The sequence below is a fragment of the Limanda limanda genome, chromosome 6, assembly GCF_963576545.1.
Source record: "Limanda limanda chromosome 6, fLimLim1.1, whole genome shotgun sequence".
Classification (NCBI taxonomy): Eukaryota; Metazoa; Chordata; class Actinopteri; order Pleuronectiformes; family Pleuronectidae; genus Limanda; species Limanda limanda.
Genome location: NC_083641.1, coordinates 27,142,667 through 27,157,726, shown reverse-complemented (window position 1 = coordinate 27,157,726; position 15,060 = coordinate 27,142,667). Strand labels below are relative to the sequence as shown.

At 42.0% G+C, this 15,060-nt stretch overlaps 1 protein-coding gene across 1 annotated transcript; it reads right to left on the bottom strand.

Annotated features, from left to right (window-relative positions):
• Positions 1 to 715: 715 nt before the first annotated feature.
• Positions 716 to 14,696, bottom strand: LOC133003016 (uncharacterized). Its single transcript, XM_061072602.1, has 18 exons — positions 14,460 to 14,696; positions 13,973 to 14,135; positions 13,724 to 13,873; positions 12,952 to 13,112; positions 9,542 to 9,718; positions 9,223 to 9,364; positions 8,942 to 9,129; positions 8,724 to 8,865; positions 8,455 to 8,633; positions 5,215 to 5,433; positions 4,951 to 5,113; positions 4,702 to 4,851; positions 3,811 to 3,971; positions 3,493 to 3,669; positions 3,090 to 3,231; positions 2,828 to 3,015; positions 2,610 to 2,751; positions 716 to 1,621 (listed from the first exon to the last, which is right to left on the bottom strand). The coding sequence occupies exons 1-18, from the start codon at positions 14,628 to 14,630 to the stop codon at positions 1,440 to 1,442; spliced, it is 2,997 nt and encodes a 998-aa protein (XP_060928585.1). The 5' UTR covers positions 14,631 to 14,696; the 3' UTR covers positions 716 to 1,439.
• Between the last annotated feature and the right edge of the window lie 364 nt (positions 14,697 to 15,060).

Genomic DNA, 15,060 nt, shown 5'->3' with positions numbered 1-15,060 from the left:
GTAACTCCAGTTCTATGAGGAGCGGCTGAGGACGTGCACTGTCACACGTACAAAATTACAGAAAATAGAAACAGAAATAGCAGTACTGATAGATTTATTTTTTCAGGAAACTGAGATTATACTCTCAGTAGAGTATATATAGTCTGAGTAGAGTCTTTATACTGTGAGTATCGGCTATATAGTGTGAGCACAGTTTGCATAGTCTCAGTATAGTTGATTGTATAGTCTCTATACTAGAACACGGTACGACTGATGTGTTTCCCTCTGTCTTTGTCAGGTTGTGTTAGATCCCAGTTTCCCTTGTTCAGTTTGAGGATCACCTGAGGTTGTGTCCATGCCTCCTGAGAGAAAGGAAGGTTTTTCCCCACACTCACTTTGTTTTTGGGATTCTAGCATTCAGTCTAAATTCACTCCTGTCATGGTCTCGACAGCTTTTCCAAATCTCCACATTTACAACCAGCTCAGTTCGGACATTTCAACAACCTGCTGTTATCTGTTTCAGAGCATGAACAGGGACCTGGGAGAAAAGTTTGCATCTTTAAAAGTTGATTTAAAGGTGCTTTGCAACTTAGGTTCTGCTTTGTCAATGCTATCGGATGTTTGGAGCTTTTAACTTGAAAGCAATGACGTTGGCCTTGAACTGTGTGTTTTCCTAGACATCTCGGCCTACTTACTATCTGGAATGTAAAAAACTCTGTGTCAATCTTTTCAATAATGTCATTCAATCATTTACTTTTATTGACCTATTTGAATTGTAAAGACATCAACGAGAACAGTGAGTAGATTCAGAACAATCAGTTGATCTCCAATGAGACACATGTTATTTGCTCAAATTAAAGTGCAGCTTTAAAATCCCCTGCTCTGAGTCTTGGTAAATCACAACAGTCCCTGAAGTGTGTGTGTGGTGTTTTTTGCAGGTTATGTAACATATTCTGTGTTTACTTCGCACAAACTGCCCGATAGAACGAGATAAGGATTAAAGAGCTGAAGTAAAAGAGATAAACACACAGAGCGATTCCAACAAAGCTTCCCCACTGACCCACTGCTCCGTCCCTGAGAGTCGACTGCACCACTTGTTTTATGCATCTTCTCTTTCTGCATCTGTTCAGTGTATTTTGCGAAGGATGTCAAACACAGCAATAAAATTGTTTTTTTTTAACAATTTTCTTTATTATCAGTGTCACTTCATTATCAGGGGTAAGATTAAGATCTAAACAACTTTAGCTCGGGTTAGGCATCTTCCTGTTCCACATTAACTGACGGCAAACACACTTTGGGAATTAGTCTCTGCGACCCCCTGAGGTGATGGCTCTCCTCCTGGATCCAGTCCTCCATGCCCTTACGTCCCATCCCAAAGTCTCTGAGAGTCGACAGGATGAAAGGATCAGCCGGTGCCATCAGTGAGAGTCGTGGGCATACTCAGCATGGAGCTCCCCGGTTCACCGCGGTGCAGCGATGACCTTGTATCTGCGAGGCAAGTTGGCGAAGCTGCTGTACTCTGGGACCAGGTTGATGCTGTCGGGGCCGTCGGCGCTGGAGAAGGTGAAACGCTGCAGCAGAGACACCATGAAGATGAAGAGCTCCATACGAGCCAGAGACTCACCAACACACGCCCTCTTCCCTGTGAAGAGACACAAGCATTGAACCACGGATTCATACGAGACTGTCAGCGTTTGTTAAGGCTGCTTTATGCTTCTACGTTTTGACAGACACGGACAGATAGGACCGCCCCAATCCACCTTGGAACGCCCTCTCCGAGCGCCTCGGAGAGCTTTTCGTGCACCTCTGATTTTTCTGACTGTCCGTGTTTATTCTGTACGACGTCATTTCCGGACCTCAAACTTCCTGCTTCCTTCCCTGTACCACAATAAACACAAACACAACTACGATTCTACGATTAATGTGACGTGTGTGTTAAGCCAGCGGAGTTGTCCGGCTGACGGTGGCTCGTTAGAGCACTGACGGCATGTGTACACGGTCAAATACGGTTATAACGAGCTTTCAAAACGGCGCTAGCGGGCTAGGCTAGCGGGCTAGCAACCATGCTAACTGCGGTGGTAACAGTGCAAAAACCGCTGTCACGACTTTAATTCCACTTCTATCATGACACTGTTTCTACAATACCGCCGGTTTAGAAGCAAACACTGGGTAGTAGTAGTTAGTATCGGGAGTCCCTGTGTGTGGAAGCTGGGGTTGAAGCTAGCTGGGGCGGAAGCTAGCTAGCTCCGCGTAGCTTCAAGCTGTGGAATTAGCAACACAGTTCGGAAACAAGACCGGGGAACCGCTGCGCTAAGAAACTATTACATCAGCATTTTGACCTGCTGGGTGTCACTTTATTTTATTTAGTTGCCATCGTAGCCTACACTGTGTGTGAGGGAAGTGGGGAATAAATAAAAAAACAGCGTGGACTTATTCTGATTACTCGTGAGGTAGGCTTCTCCAAGCTTGTCTTCCGTTGCGCCACCTACTGTTCTGGCGGTGAATTGTTTTCACGGACAACTATGAATGAAAAAGTGTCCGTCCCATCCGTCTGTTCGTCCGTCCGTAACGGATTCGGAGTAGCATAATGGAGCCTTTAGTGTCACGCTACGTGCTGATTTGTGTTGTACCTGAAGCAAATGGCATGAACGCAGGATTTTTCTTAAAGTTTCCATCGTGGTCCAGGAAGTGCTGAGGGTTGAAGGTCCAGGGAGTCGCCCACTGTTTATCGTCTTTGAGAACAGAATGCAACAAGGGAATAATGACAGTGTCCTGTCGAGACAAAACATCAGGTCAGTGTCAAATGACGCAGTGTTGCATGAATGTGACATGGTGAACTTGAGGGTACCTTGGGGATTGTGTAACCCCTGAAAGAAATGTCCTTCAGTGCGTAGTGAGGGAGGCTGAAGGGGACGATGTCCAGAAAACGCTGAACCTCGTGGATGACAGCATCTGTGAAGGGGAGGGACTTCCTGTCCTCCATTTTGGGGCACCGGTCATTTCCCACAACACTGTCAATCTCCTGCTGCATCTTTTCTGCACAAGGGAAATAATCAGTTATTAATGGTTTTAGTTGGCCTTATCTAAGATAAAGATGATAGGGGACGTACCTTGTATGTTTGGGTATTTGATGAGCACACTGATGGCATAGCTGATGGTGGAGCTTGTGGTTTCTGTTCCCGCCAGGAACAGGTTCAACACTGTCGACACCAAGTTGTTGTGGTGAAACTCATTCGTGGGATTGTTCTTTTCCTGAGAGACAAAAGAAATCAAACTTTTAAAATATTTAAACACACTGAACGCAGCAACTGTTAAAAAATAAAAGAACCAGAAAACAAAAAATGACACATCTTTGAAAAACAAGATATTACACATCAATGCAATGGCCAGATTGAATAAATGTTTTTTCAGCTGCAGGGATCACAGTTCTTATGTTGATACAAAGATTGTTCCAATGTGTCGGAGCTAAATGAACAATATCACTCAGTGTGGTTTGCTGAAGTTGTTCCTGACCTGCTCACTTCGGACGAGGAAGCAGTCGATGAAGTCTCGTGGGGAGCTGGGGTCCAGCGTGTCTCTATGCTCCTGGATCTTCGTCTCGATAAAATCTCTCACCTCCTCAATTCGGGCAAAAAAGTAGTGCTGGCGGCCGGGAAGACGCTCCATCAGCCAGGGGAAGAGGTTGTACATCTGAGAGAGAGACGCACACACCACAGCTTTGTAAAATGCTGTGTATATAGCAAATCGTCTTTAGGATGATATAAAGACCCTGTATGAAAACCAGACTAAAGACAGTTAAGTTTCTCTAGGACCATCCCCCCTTCCACTTACCTGACCCAGAGGACTACTGCCGAACTTTAACATTTCAGACATGATGGTGAGGAGATTCAGGAACTGCTTGTCTTCATAACAGAAGCGTTCGCCAAACACCATGCAGCAGATCACATTGGACACGGTGAGGCTCAACAGGAAGGTCGGGTTGAAGGGACCGGCTGGAGGAGACGAGGAGAACACACTGTTAGTTCTCATCCCAAGACAGAAGAGGATACCGGAGAGATCACAAAAAAAAACTACAACCTACAATGCATCCATCAAGTATCAATTTAAAGTTTTTAAGTTACAGAACTGCAGAAAGAACCCGGCTCTGAACAGGTAACCTTTCTGCTGTGAGTTGGCTGTGCGATCCACTGGTCCACCTTGCTGGCAAATGTCAAAAGCTAAAAATGTATAAAATCTTTTGGGATGTAAAAAATGTCCTGCATAAATTCAATTAATATAATAACAGTTTATTATTCTTAGTCAAGACAAAAGTTGGAAATAATCTTGATATTGATTTGAAGTCATATCGCCCAGCTCCACCTGTGGGAAAGTTTTCAGTGTCATTAACTTTTATTGATCTATATATCGATATCCATAAAGACATCAACAAGAAAAACTGTAGCTTCAGATTGATCAATTATTTGTTCAAATTAAAGTGCAGCTTTAAAATCCCCGCTTCGGAGTCTTTGTAAATCAAAGCAGTGACTGAAGTGTTTGTGTTTTTTTGCAGGTTATGTAACTTATTCAGTGTTTACTTTGCACAAACTGCAGTCAGACAGAGATAAGGATTAAAGAGCTGAAGTAAAAGAGATAAACACACAGAACAATTGCAACAATCTGTTGACTGCACCACTAATTACAAACCGATGTGTGAAGCTTTAATAACAACAGCTGCAAACGCACCTTTGAAGGAGTCGATGCGACCCCTCAGGTGCTGGCTCTCCTCCTGGATCCACTCCTCCATGCCCTTACGTCCCATCCCAAAGTCTCTGAGGGTCGACAGGGTGAAGCGTCGCAGCTGGCGCCATCGCTCCCCGTTACTGATCCCCAGACCTGACACACAGGGTGTGGATACAGAGACAAGCAGGTATGAAACCACTGATAAACCAATGCTCCTTAACACACACACATGGATCTGTAACAGTCTGTTACCGTAGCCCTTGGTGGCTTTCATCAGGAACGGCAGCGGCCCTCTGCCCGTGAAGTCGTCCGCCTGGTCCACCAGCGCCTCCTTCACTGCATCGTACCCGACCAGAACCACCGTCCGCTGCCAGCCCAGGTGCAAGGTCATCACTGGACCGTAGGTTTCACTGAACTAAAGAAAGTTCAGGTTCAGATGAAGAAGCTGCAACTGAGCAACAGCTGCTCTCGGCTGTTTGTTATGAATCGTGACAAAACAACAGTTGCTGAACTCACCTTGAGGAAACTTTTAAAAGGTGCATTTTTGTCCAGTTGTGGCAGGTTCCCTACGAGAGGGAGGCCAACAGGTCCTGGAGGTAAATTAGACTTCCTCCTGCTTTTAACTGTTAAAACCCATAGTAGAGCTATGATTAGCCCGGCTAATATCACCGTGGTAGGAAAGTCCATGTTGCTCTGCTCTCCTCGTGTGTCTTCCACCCACTGTCCCTCTGTGACCTTCTCTCAGGTCCTTAGTATTTATACACTTGACAGGGAGGTGGCATCAGCGCTGCATTAGGCCAGGGGTGAACCATGTTCTTTTGTAAACCTACAGGTTTACCTGACTGTTGTCGTTCATTGGAGGGAAGCCAGTGAACTTTGACTCTACATGAAGAAAAGCAAGTCATTCACTTCCCCTCTCTTCCCTGAGGCTGATGCTGACGGAACAAATTAAATAGTTATGTGAATTAAAAGACATCTACAGTATGCATTTGTATTGATTTAATAAGCAAGAAGATCGACTGTTCATGCTGTAATTTGGGGTTTGCAACAAGTTTGAACAGCAGATATCTGGTGACTGAGTTTCCAGCTTTAACTGAAACCAACTGATTCTGATTCACTTCACCGATTGGCCGGTTTCACTCCCCTGCAATAATATTCAGTATCTCAACACATATAATATGGTTCACAATCCTGATTTAAAAAGGTTGAGTATGAATTTAGACCTCATTGGCCACCCAAGCCTTTCTGTGTTGAGTTTTCATGTTCTCCATGTGCTTGTCTTCTTCCCACAATCTAAAAATATTAAATAATATGAATCTGTCACTGAGAATTAGCATTTTTCCAGTTTCTAGCTTTGTATTTGAATTGATTTTATTTTTAACAAGAAGGATAAAGCAGCTTTTAGGTGAACTGTGAAATAAGAGTGTGAAATAACTGCAGTTTTAAAAAAAATGTGAAATAAAATTAAATATATATTTTCCTAAATCAAATTTAAAAAAAACTCGGCTAAACTAGAGTTCAGCTCTGGAAACTTTAACGGTTGAGCTACAACGACCACAAACCTTATGCTGTAACTGTGCTGTTGTGTCAACATATAACTAAATTATAACAGCATCTTGGCAATCACGCAAAGTTGAGCAACAAGCCTCTGAGCTATTGCATCACATTCCTAATATGATTAACACCAGTGCTGTCTGTGGTAAGGTCAAATCAATAATGGACAGGTAATTGGAAACTTACTGGCTTTATAAGGAGAAGGATTTAAATATTCTTCAGAGTGTCACATGATTTATCTCACTTTGGAGAAAATACGATTATCTCTTAGATATGGCTTCAAGTTGAGACCTTACACGTGACAGGAAACCAGTGAGCGGCCTGTGCAGCTGCTCTTACAGCCGGTGATGGTCTGAGCTCATGCCGCTCAACCTGGTGCACAAAATTAGAACAACACACACAAACAAAAACACAAAAACAAAGTCCACATCTAGTTCAGCTTGAGTGAAGCAGATTAATTCAGCTACGATACCAAGTCTCAGCTCAAACGGCCATTCAGGCTAATCAGTAGAGCTACGATTAGCCCGGCTAATATCACCGTGGTAATAAAGTCCATGTCGCTCTGCTCTTGTTTTCTCTGTGAACAGTTGTCATTTCCCAATTATTTGTCCACTTGACAGAAAGCTTGCATGAGCGCCCCATTGGGCCATGGGTGAAGTCACCTGGTTCGCCAAGTTATCCTTTGGTGAACTGTTGTTTTCATTGGCGTAAAGCCAGCGTGAAGTGACTCTGTCTAAGCACCTTCATTCAACGTCTGGACAGAAACAAGTTATTCAATTCCTCTGTCTTCCCTGAGGCCGATGGAGAAGAATATTTATAGATAAAACATATCTATTAATATTGCGCTATTACTTTCTATTCAGAGGGTTAGGACAGGACACCAATAGCCTGCAGGATTGATATTCAGGAGGAGTCTGCCCATGGAATCTGGAAGAACTTCCCCCTCTTGCTGTGTCCTGTACTCAGATGCTCTTAAAGGGTTATTATTCAACTTTTGTTGACGTCTTCAGAGGCAGATTGATGAGTTTTTCTGTTTTTCCAACAGGTTTGAACAGCAGATTTCTGCTGACTGAGTGTCCAGCCGCTACAGAAACAGATTCCACTACAGAAATTCACTGGTGTCACTTTTATAACTTAAGAATAAAACATAAAGTAATCAAGAAACACATCGAGATGAAAATGCACAGCTTGCATAACTTGAGGTGGAAAATAAAACACTGAATAGTAAAATACATCAAATGCATATATCCAAGAAAGATGTATAGAAAATAAACATAAAGATCTGTGTCAAATAAAATAACATAAAACAGTAATGGTAGTAAAAGTAATACATTTATTTTTATAGTGTAAGAAAGCACGTCAACAACTAATACAGGCACCAAGCACTGATAAATATATAGGATATGAACGTAATTCATATATACTTATATTTATATATATAAGTATATATATATTAATCACATAATATACATTATGTACTAGGGCAAGATACATCTCTTGATACACAATACAGATATGAATTTACACATAAAAGGACAAACTTTAAAAAAGGAATAAACCTTCAAAATTCTGCTCGGGGAGAAGCTGTTCCTTAAAAGCCTCCTGGCTTGCTGCTATATACTCTCAGTACAGTCTGTATACTATGAGTCTGTATAACTCAAGAACAGTCTATGCATTCTGATATATATTATATTTGTGTGCATTCCGTATAGTCTGAGTATAGTCTGACATATGTTATAGTCCGAGTACAAACAGTTTAGTCGCAATATAGTCTAACATTGTATTTATAGCCTGGGTACAGTCTTAAAATCTGAGTATAGAGCACAGTATATATAACACATGTATAGTCTCACATAATTTAATTTTTATAAACAAATCTACTCGGTAGTCAGAGGTAGCTTTTTTCAACTGCGACAAATTGCAAAGGTAAAGGCCTTATCGTATTTGTTATATTTTATTTTGTGTTGTTATTTTTGTAATTATTTTTAAATATTTTTATTTTACATTAATAATTGTGTTTTTTTTTGTATTACTTGAACTTTATTGATTACGTTTTACTGTCCTTTGGTCGTACCACTCCACCCCTAAAGCACTTTGGTCAACCAAGTGGTTTTAAATGTGCTATATAAATAAAATTGACATTGACATAGTCTGTTTACTAGTACGGTCGTGTGCATATTCATCATGGAGCTCCTTGGTTCACCGCGGTGCAGCGATGACCTTGTATCTGCGAGGCAAGTTGGCGAAGCTGCCGTACTCAGGGATCATGTTGATGCTGTCGGGGCCGTCAGTGCAGGAGAAGGTGAAACGCTGCAGCAGAGACACCATGAAGATGAAGAGCTCCATAAGAGCCAGAGACTCACCAACACACGCCCTCTTCCCTGTGAAGAGACACGAGCAGATGAACCACAGATTCATACGAGGCTGTCAGCGTTTGTTAGTGTCACGCTACGTGCTGATTTGAGTTTTACCTGCACCAAATGGGATGGACGCAGGATTTTTCTTAAAGTTTCCATCGTGGTCCAGGAAGTGCTGAGGGTTAAAGGTCCAGGGAGTCGCCCACTGTTTATCGTCTCTGAGCACAGAATGCAACAAGGGAATAATGGTAGTGTCCTGTCGAGACAAAACATCAGGTCAGTGTCAAATGACGCAGTGTTGCATGAATATGACATCATGAGCTTGAGGGTACCTTGGGGATTGTGTAACCCCTGAAAGAAATGTCCTTCAGTGTGTAGTGAGGGAGGTTGAGGGGGACGATGTCCAGGAAACGCTGAACCTCGTGGATGACAGCATATGTGAAGGGGAGGGACTTCTTGTCCTCCATTTTGGGGCACCGGTCCTTTCCGACCACACTGTCAATCTCCTGCTGCATCTTTTCTGCACAAGGGAAATAAGAAGAATCCACTCTGATCAGGTTTTATTGATGCTATTAGTGGGTCGTGTGGAGGGAAAGTGACCTGATGGACGTACCTTGTATGTTTGGGTATTTGATGAACACACTGATGGCATATCTGATGGTGGAGCTTGTGGTTTCTGTTCCCGCCAGGAACAGGTTAAACACTGTCGACACCATGTTGTCGTGGTGGAACTCAGTTGTCGGATTGTTCTTTTCCTGAGAGACAAAAGAAATTATACTTCAAAATATTAAACTGTACTTCACGCAGCAGGTGGCCAAGTACAACTGTTAAAAGATAAAAGAACCAGACAACAAAACATGACACATCTTTGGAAAACAAGATATTACACATCAATGAAAAGGCCAGTTTGAATAAATGTGTTTTCAGCTGACCTGCTCACTTCGGAGGAGGAAGCAGTCGATGAAGTCTCGTGGGGAGCTGGGGTCCAGTGTGTCTTTATGCTCTCGGATCTTTGTCTCGATAAACTCTCTCAACTCGTCAATTCGGGCAAAAAAGTAGTGCTGGCGGCCGGGAAGACGCTCCATCAGCCAGGGGAAGACGTTGTACATCTGAGGGAGAGAAGCACACACCACAGCTTTGTAAAATGCTGTGTATATAGCAAATCATATTTAGGATGATATAAAGACACTGTATGAAAACCAAAGGACAACATCCCGGGCTGAGCGATTAGGCCAATACGGAAGTGCAAAAAGCTGCAGTTCACTAGGTGGCCACTTGAGGCTGGCTCCAAGAAAGAGTCAATTCCCGTTGACTTCCATGTTAAAAAGCCCAACTTTAGAGCAGATTTAAACCTGTTTACAGCCTGGTTCAAAAACCGGTTTGAGTCTCAATCACTAAGTTCTTCCTTCATGACAACTGTCAGGGGGGTGAACTTTTTTCTAACTCTTTCGTTTAAATTATATAGAGGTTTGATATTATGAATAATTATCACTTGATGAACAGGTGACGTCACCGTTAGCTCGCGACTCCAGCTCCTAGCCTCTTGCCTGCTCGGCTTCACCTGAGCTAACAGGCTAATCCCCGTCAGTGAACACGATGATGATGAATCTTTTAAACTGAGACAGGCGACTGTGTTTTGAGAATATGATCCACCACATAAGATATCTAATGTTATGTAAAGTTGTTTAACTCGCCAACCCATTTGACTTGACTGTGTTACACTGATTCTTATTCTGCAGAAACAGATTTACTGTTCTCAACTGAAACTTGAGTATATAGTCACATCTGCATTTTAAGACCAGCTGTTTAAAGTAGCATAACGTCTCCTAAAAATCTTTATTCAGAGTATTGGTGTTGATGTGTTGTAACGTGTTACAGTGAAAACTAAACCTGTCTGCTACCTTCAGTTTTTCTTCGTTAACTTAGGCAGACTTTACTGGATTATTGTGTTAAATAAGTGGACATGCAGAATAATGTATTTTTTTGTCACATATAAATAAATGATTGGACTTTACTAGAATAGACACATAGAGAACCTGAGGCTGATGTCCACCACCTATTTCCTAACCTCAAATGATTATGATCTGATGAACTTTGAGGTAATAAACTTTTATTTTGAGAATGTAAAAGTCTGATATGGAGTTAACCTGGCACATGTATGACTTTACATATCTGTGTAGTAGACTCGAGGCACAGACCTGTTTTCATAACTTACAAACATTCAAAGCAAAGTATTGCACATAATACACAATGCATTAAATAATATATGCAATACTTTACTTTCAATGCGGAAGAACTCCATACTGTACATTCGTTGTCTTGGTAGTGCACAGTTTAATCCAAAAGCATATTCAAATACATAATTGAATATCCACAGAAAATAAGGACACAAACTTTGTTCATGAGTAACACTTCCTCTACAATAATGCAATACTTTTATGTTTCCTGTCATTTTATTAGGGACAGACGAGCCTGAAGGACACAGCTGTACTGACAGTGTTCTGTCTCTTATGGCAGAGAAGAGAAATAAAACACTGGGTTCTTATCTAAAGTGTATCAAATCAGAAAGTAAAAGATAAACGTTGTTCTGATAAGTGTTAATTTTTGTAACCAACAATGACTATAGAAATTAACTCTATTATCCATGACACTTAGCAATGACTACCAACTCTAAACAGTTGTTCAGATGAAGCTGGTGCAGGTCGTCCTCATGTTGAGCCTGAAGCTGCCAATCTCCACCATGTTGCTGCTGAGGACATCAGGTGCTGCAGTGCTTCATCTAATGAAAAAAAGAAACTCACCGTTAAAGAATGTTTAATGTTGTGTATGTTCCAGCAAAGACTGGTTCTTACAGTTTATTCTGTGTTCAGCAGGTGGAAGCACCAAAGATATCAGACAGAACCGATGAACTGGGTGCTGGGTTTATACCCTCATGGTAAAATGCACATATTGTAAGTCGCTTTGGATAAAAGTGTCAGCTATGATATGTTATGTACTGAAGGTGTTACGGTTAGATGAAGGAGATGGACCCAATTGCAGAGATATTAAAATAAAAGGGTAATTTAATTAAAGAAGCTGTTTAACAAAACATGAACACTAACTGGTAACAAACAAAACAAAAGGAAGCTTACACAAGGCTCAGGAACGCAGGAAGGGGAAAAACAGGACCAACAAACACCGCAGGAAACACAGACAATCCGACAGAGGACAAAGGGAAGACAGAGGCTTAAATACACAGGGAGGGCAGGGGCAATTGAACACAGGTGAAACACATGAGGGCAGGGCTGACTATCACAGACAGGAAGTGAAGACGGAAACAACACACAAGGAACAGAGACTACAAAATAAAACAGGAAACAGAAACAGGGTGTGCAAACATGAAAACAACTAGAACACACACAACAGAGCTTTACTAAAACAGAAAACACTTTTGACCTGACAATACCACCTAAATTGCCAGACTGTTACAGAAAGAACTAAAGCATTGTACAAATAGATCAAATGTGTTTCTACCTCATCTTTAATATTCAAGGTGATAATCTCCCACAGAGCTGTTGATAACAGTCCACATCAAGTCCCTCCACTTCTCTCAGTGTGAAAACATAATTATATAATAAATATGAGAACTGCTTACAACAGTGGTGTGTGGAGATTATAATCTTGTCTAAACTCTCAATTCACTGTAAATCCCATAACCAGGTTATGGTTATACCAGCCTGTATCAGAACCTTGTCACATGCAAATTACACATGTAGCGTAATGATATTAACTTATTAAAATCAAGTCACAACCACACACACGACTCTGTATTTAATTTTCTTCAATCTGTTCATTAGATGTGTTAAATTAACAGTAACTTTTATAAGAATTACATATAACAAACCACTTGAGGTATGTAAGCATATGATTATGATGATAGATGAAGCAATAGGTTTTGTTGTTGTCTAGTTCTAAGGTTACTTACCTCTAGTGAGTTTGTTGTAAAGATCACGACCATCCGGTAGCAGCAACACCGCAGTACTAGCCGGTTAGCAGACGCGGGTAGCATGTAGCCTAGCTCCTTAGCCTGAGCTAACCAGGTAACATTCAGCTCTGTGGGCGTGGCTCTGCTGTCGACCTTCACTTGCGCTCCTGCTCTTTGCCCATTTATTGGTTAGCAAGGAACTAGGAGGAGTCAGCACGGGCAAGATGGCGCCGGTTGAACGCCCACTACTAGCCTCATCTTCACTCTTCAGAAACCAACGGGTGACCTCACGGACCCTACGTCCATTATATATACAGTCTATGATGAAAAACAGACTAAAGACGGTTTATTCTTTAGTCTTTAGTCCCATCCACTCACCTGACACAGAGGACTACTCTCAAACTTTAACATTTCCGACATGATGTTGAGGAGATTCAGGAACTGCTTGTCTTCATAACTGAAGCGTTGGCCAAACACCATGCAGCAGATCACATTGGAAACGGTGCAGCTCAACAGCAAGGTCGGGTCGAAGGGAGCGGCTGGAGGAGACGAGAAGAACAAGCTGTTAGTTCTCATCCCAAGAGAGAAGAGGATACTGGAGAGGTCACAAAAAACTACAATGCACCCATCAATTATCAATTTAAAGCCTCCAATTAACAGGGAAATGCAGAAAGAACCCAGCTCTGACCAGGTAACCTTTTTGCTGTGAGTTGGCCGTGCAAACCACTGGTCCACCTTGCCGCCAAATGTCAAAAGCTATAAATGTATAAAATCTTTATGTATTTTTAAAATGTTCCTGCGTATATTCAATTAATAAATAACAGTTTATTACACGTAGTCAAGGTAAAAGTTCGAAATGATCTTGATATTGATTTGAAGTCATATCGCCCAGCTCCACCTGTGGCTGTGCAGCTTTAAAATCCCCGATTCGGAGTCTTGGTAAATCAAAGCAGTGACTGAAGTGTTTGTGTTGTTTTGCAGGTTATGTGACTTATTCAGTGTTTACTTTGCAACAACAGCAGTCAGACAGAGAAAAGGATTAAAGAGCTGAAGTAAAAGAGATAAACAGAACGATTTTAACAATCTGTTGACTGCACCACTAATTACAAACCGATGTGTGAAGCTTTAATATCAACAGCTGCAAACGCACCTTTGAAGGAGTCGATGCGACCCCTCAGGTGCTGGCTCTCCTCCTGGATCCACTCCTCCATGCCCTTACGTCCCATCCCAAAGTCTCTGAGGGTCGACAGGGTGAAGCGTCGCAGCTGGCGCCATCGCTCCCCGTTACTGATCCCCAGACCTGACACACAGGGTGTGGATACAGAGACATGCAGGTATGAAACCTCTGATAAAACGACTGGTCCTCGGACACACACATGGGTCTGTAACAGTCTGTTACCGTAGCCCTTGGTGGCTCTCATCAGGAACGGCAGCGGCCCTCTGCCCATGAAGTCGTCCGCCTGGTCCACCAGCGCCTCCTTCACTGCATCGTACCCGACCAGAACCACCGTCCGCTGCCAGCCCAGGTGCAAGGTCATCACTGGACCGTAGGTTTCACTGAACTAAAGAAAGTTCAGGTTCAGATGCAGAAGCTGCAACTGAGCAACAGCTGATGTACATATGCTACAAATGTACATATGCTACACAATGAATCACGTATAATATTAGTTGGCAATTCATTTTCTATCAATCAAGTTGTTGAAAATACCTGCTTGTACGTTATGTAATTAACATCTATCTATCTAACCTGCTTAATTTTAACTTGAGAACGACGCCTTCACTGAACTAGAGAAAGTTCAGGTTCAGATGCAGAAGCTGCGACTGAACAACAGCTGCTCTCGGCTGTTTGTTATGAATCGTGACAAAACAACAGTTGCTGAACTCACCTTGAGGAAACTTTTAAAAGGTGCAACTTTGTCCAGTTGTGGCAGGTTCCCTACGAGAGGGAGGCCAACAGGTCCTGGAGGTAAATTATACTTCCTCCTGCTTTTCACTGTTAAAACCCACAGTAGAACAACGATTAGCCCGGCTAGTATCACCGTGGTAGGAAAGTCCATGTTGCTCTGCTCTCCTCGTCTGTCTTCCTCCCACTGTCCCTCTGTGAAATGCTCTCCTGCCCGGAGTATTTGTACACTTCACATGAACATTTCCATCAGTTTCGTTTCTCAATTGTTGACCCTTGAGGTTATTACAGCTGAGCACACTGTAAAACCTGACAAGTTAGGTCAACTCAAACTGTTTGCTGAAACTGATTGCCTTGAACCATTTAAGTTTATAAACTCAAACAATTTAAGGTTTACAAATTATTTGATTTAAGAAAAAGTAACTCAAATATTTATTGATGAGGCAACTTGGGTAAATAAAGTTAATATTGCAGTATTTACCCAAACTTATTTACAATGTGTTGACAGCATGTAATTGAATTAAGTAAGACTTACTTAAATAAACCTTCTTTATACAAATGTTACCACTTAAGTTAAATTTACT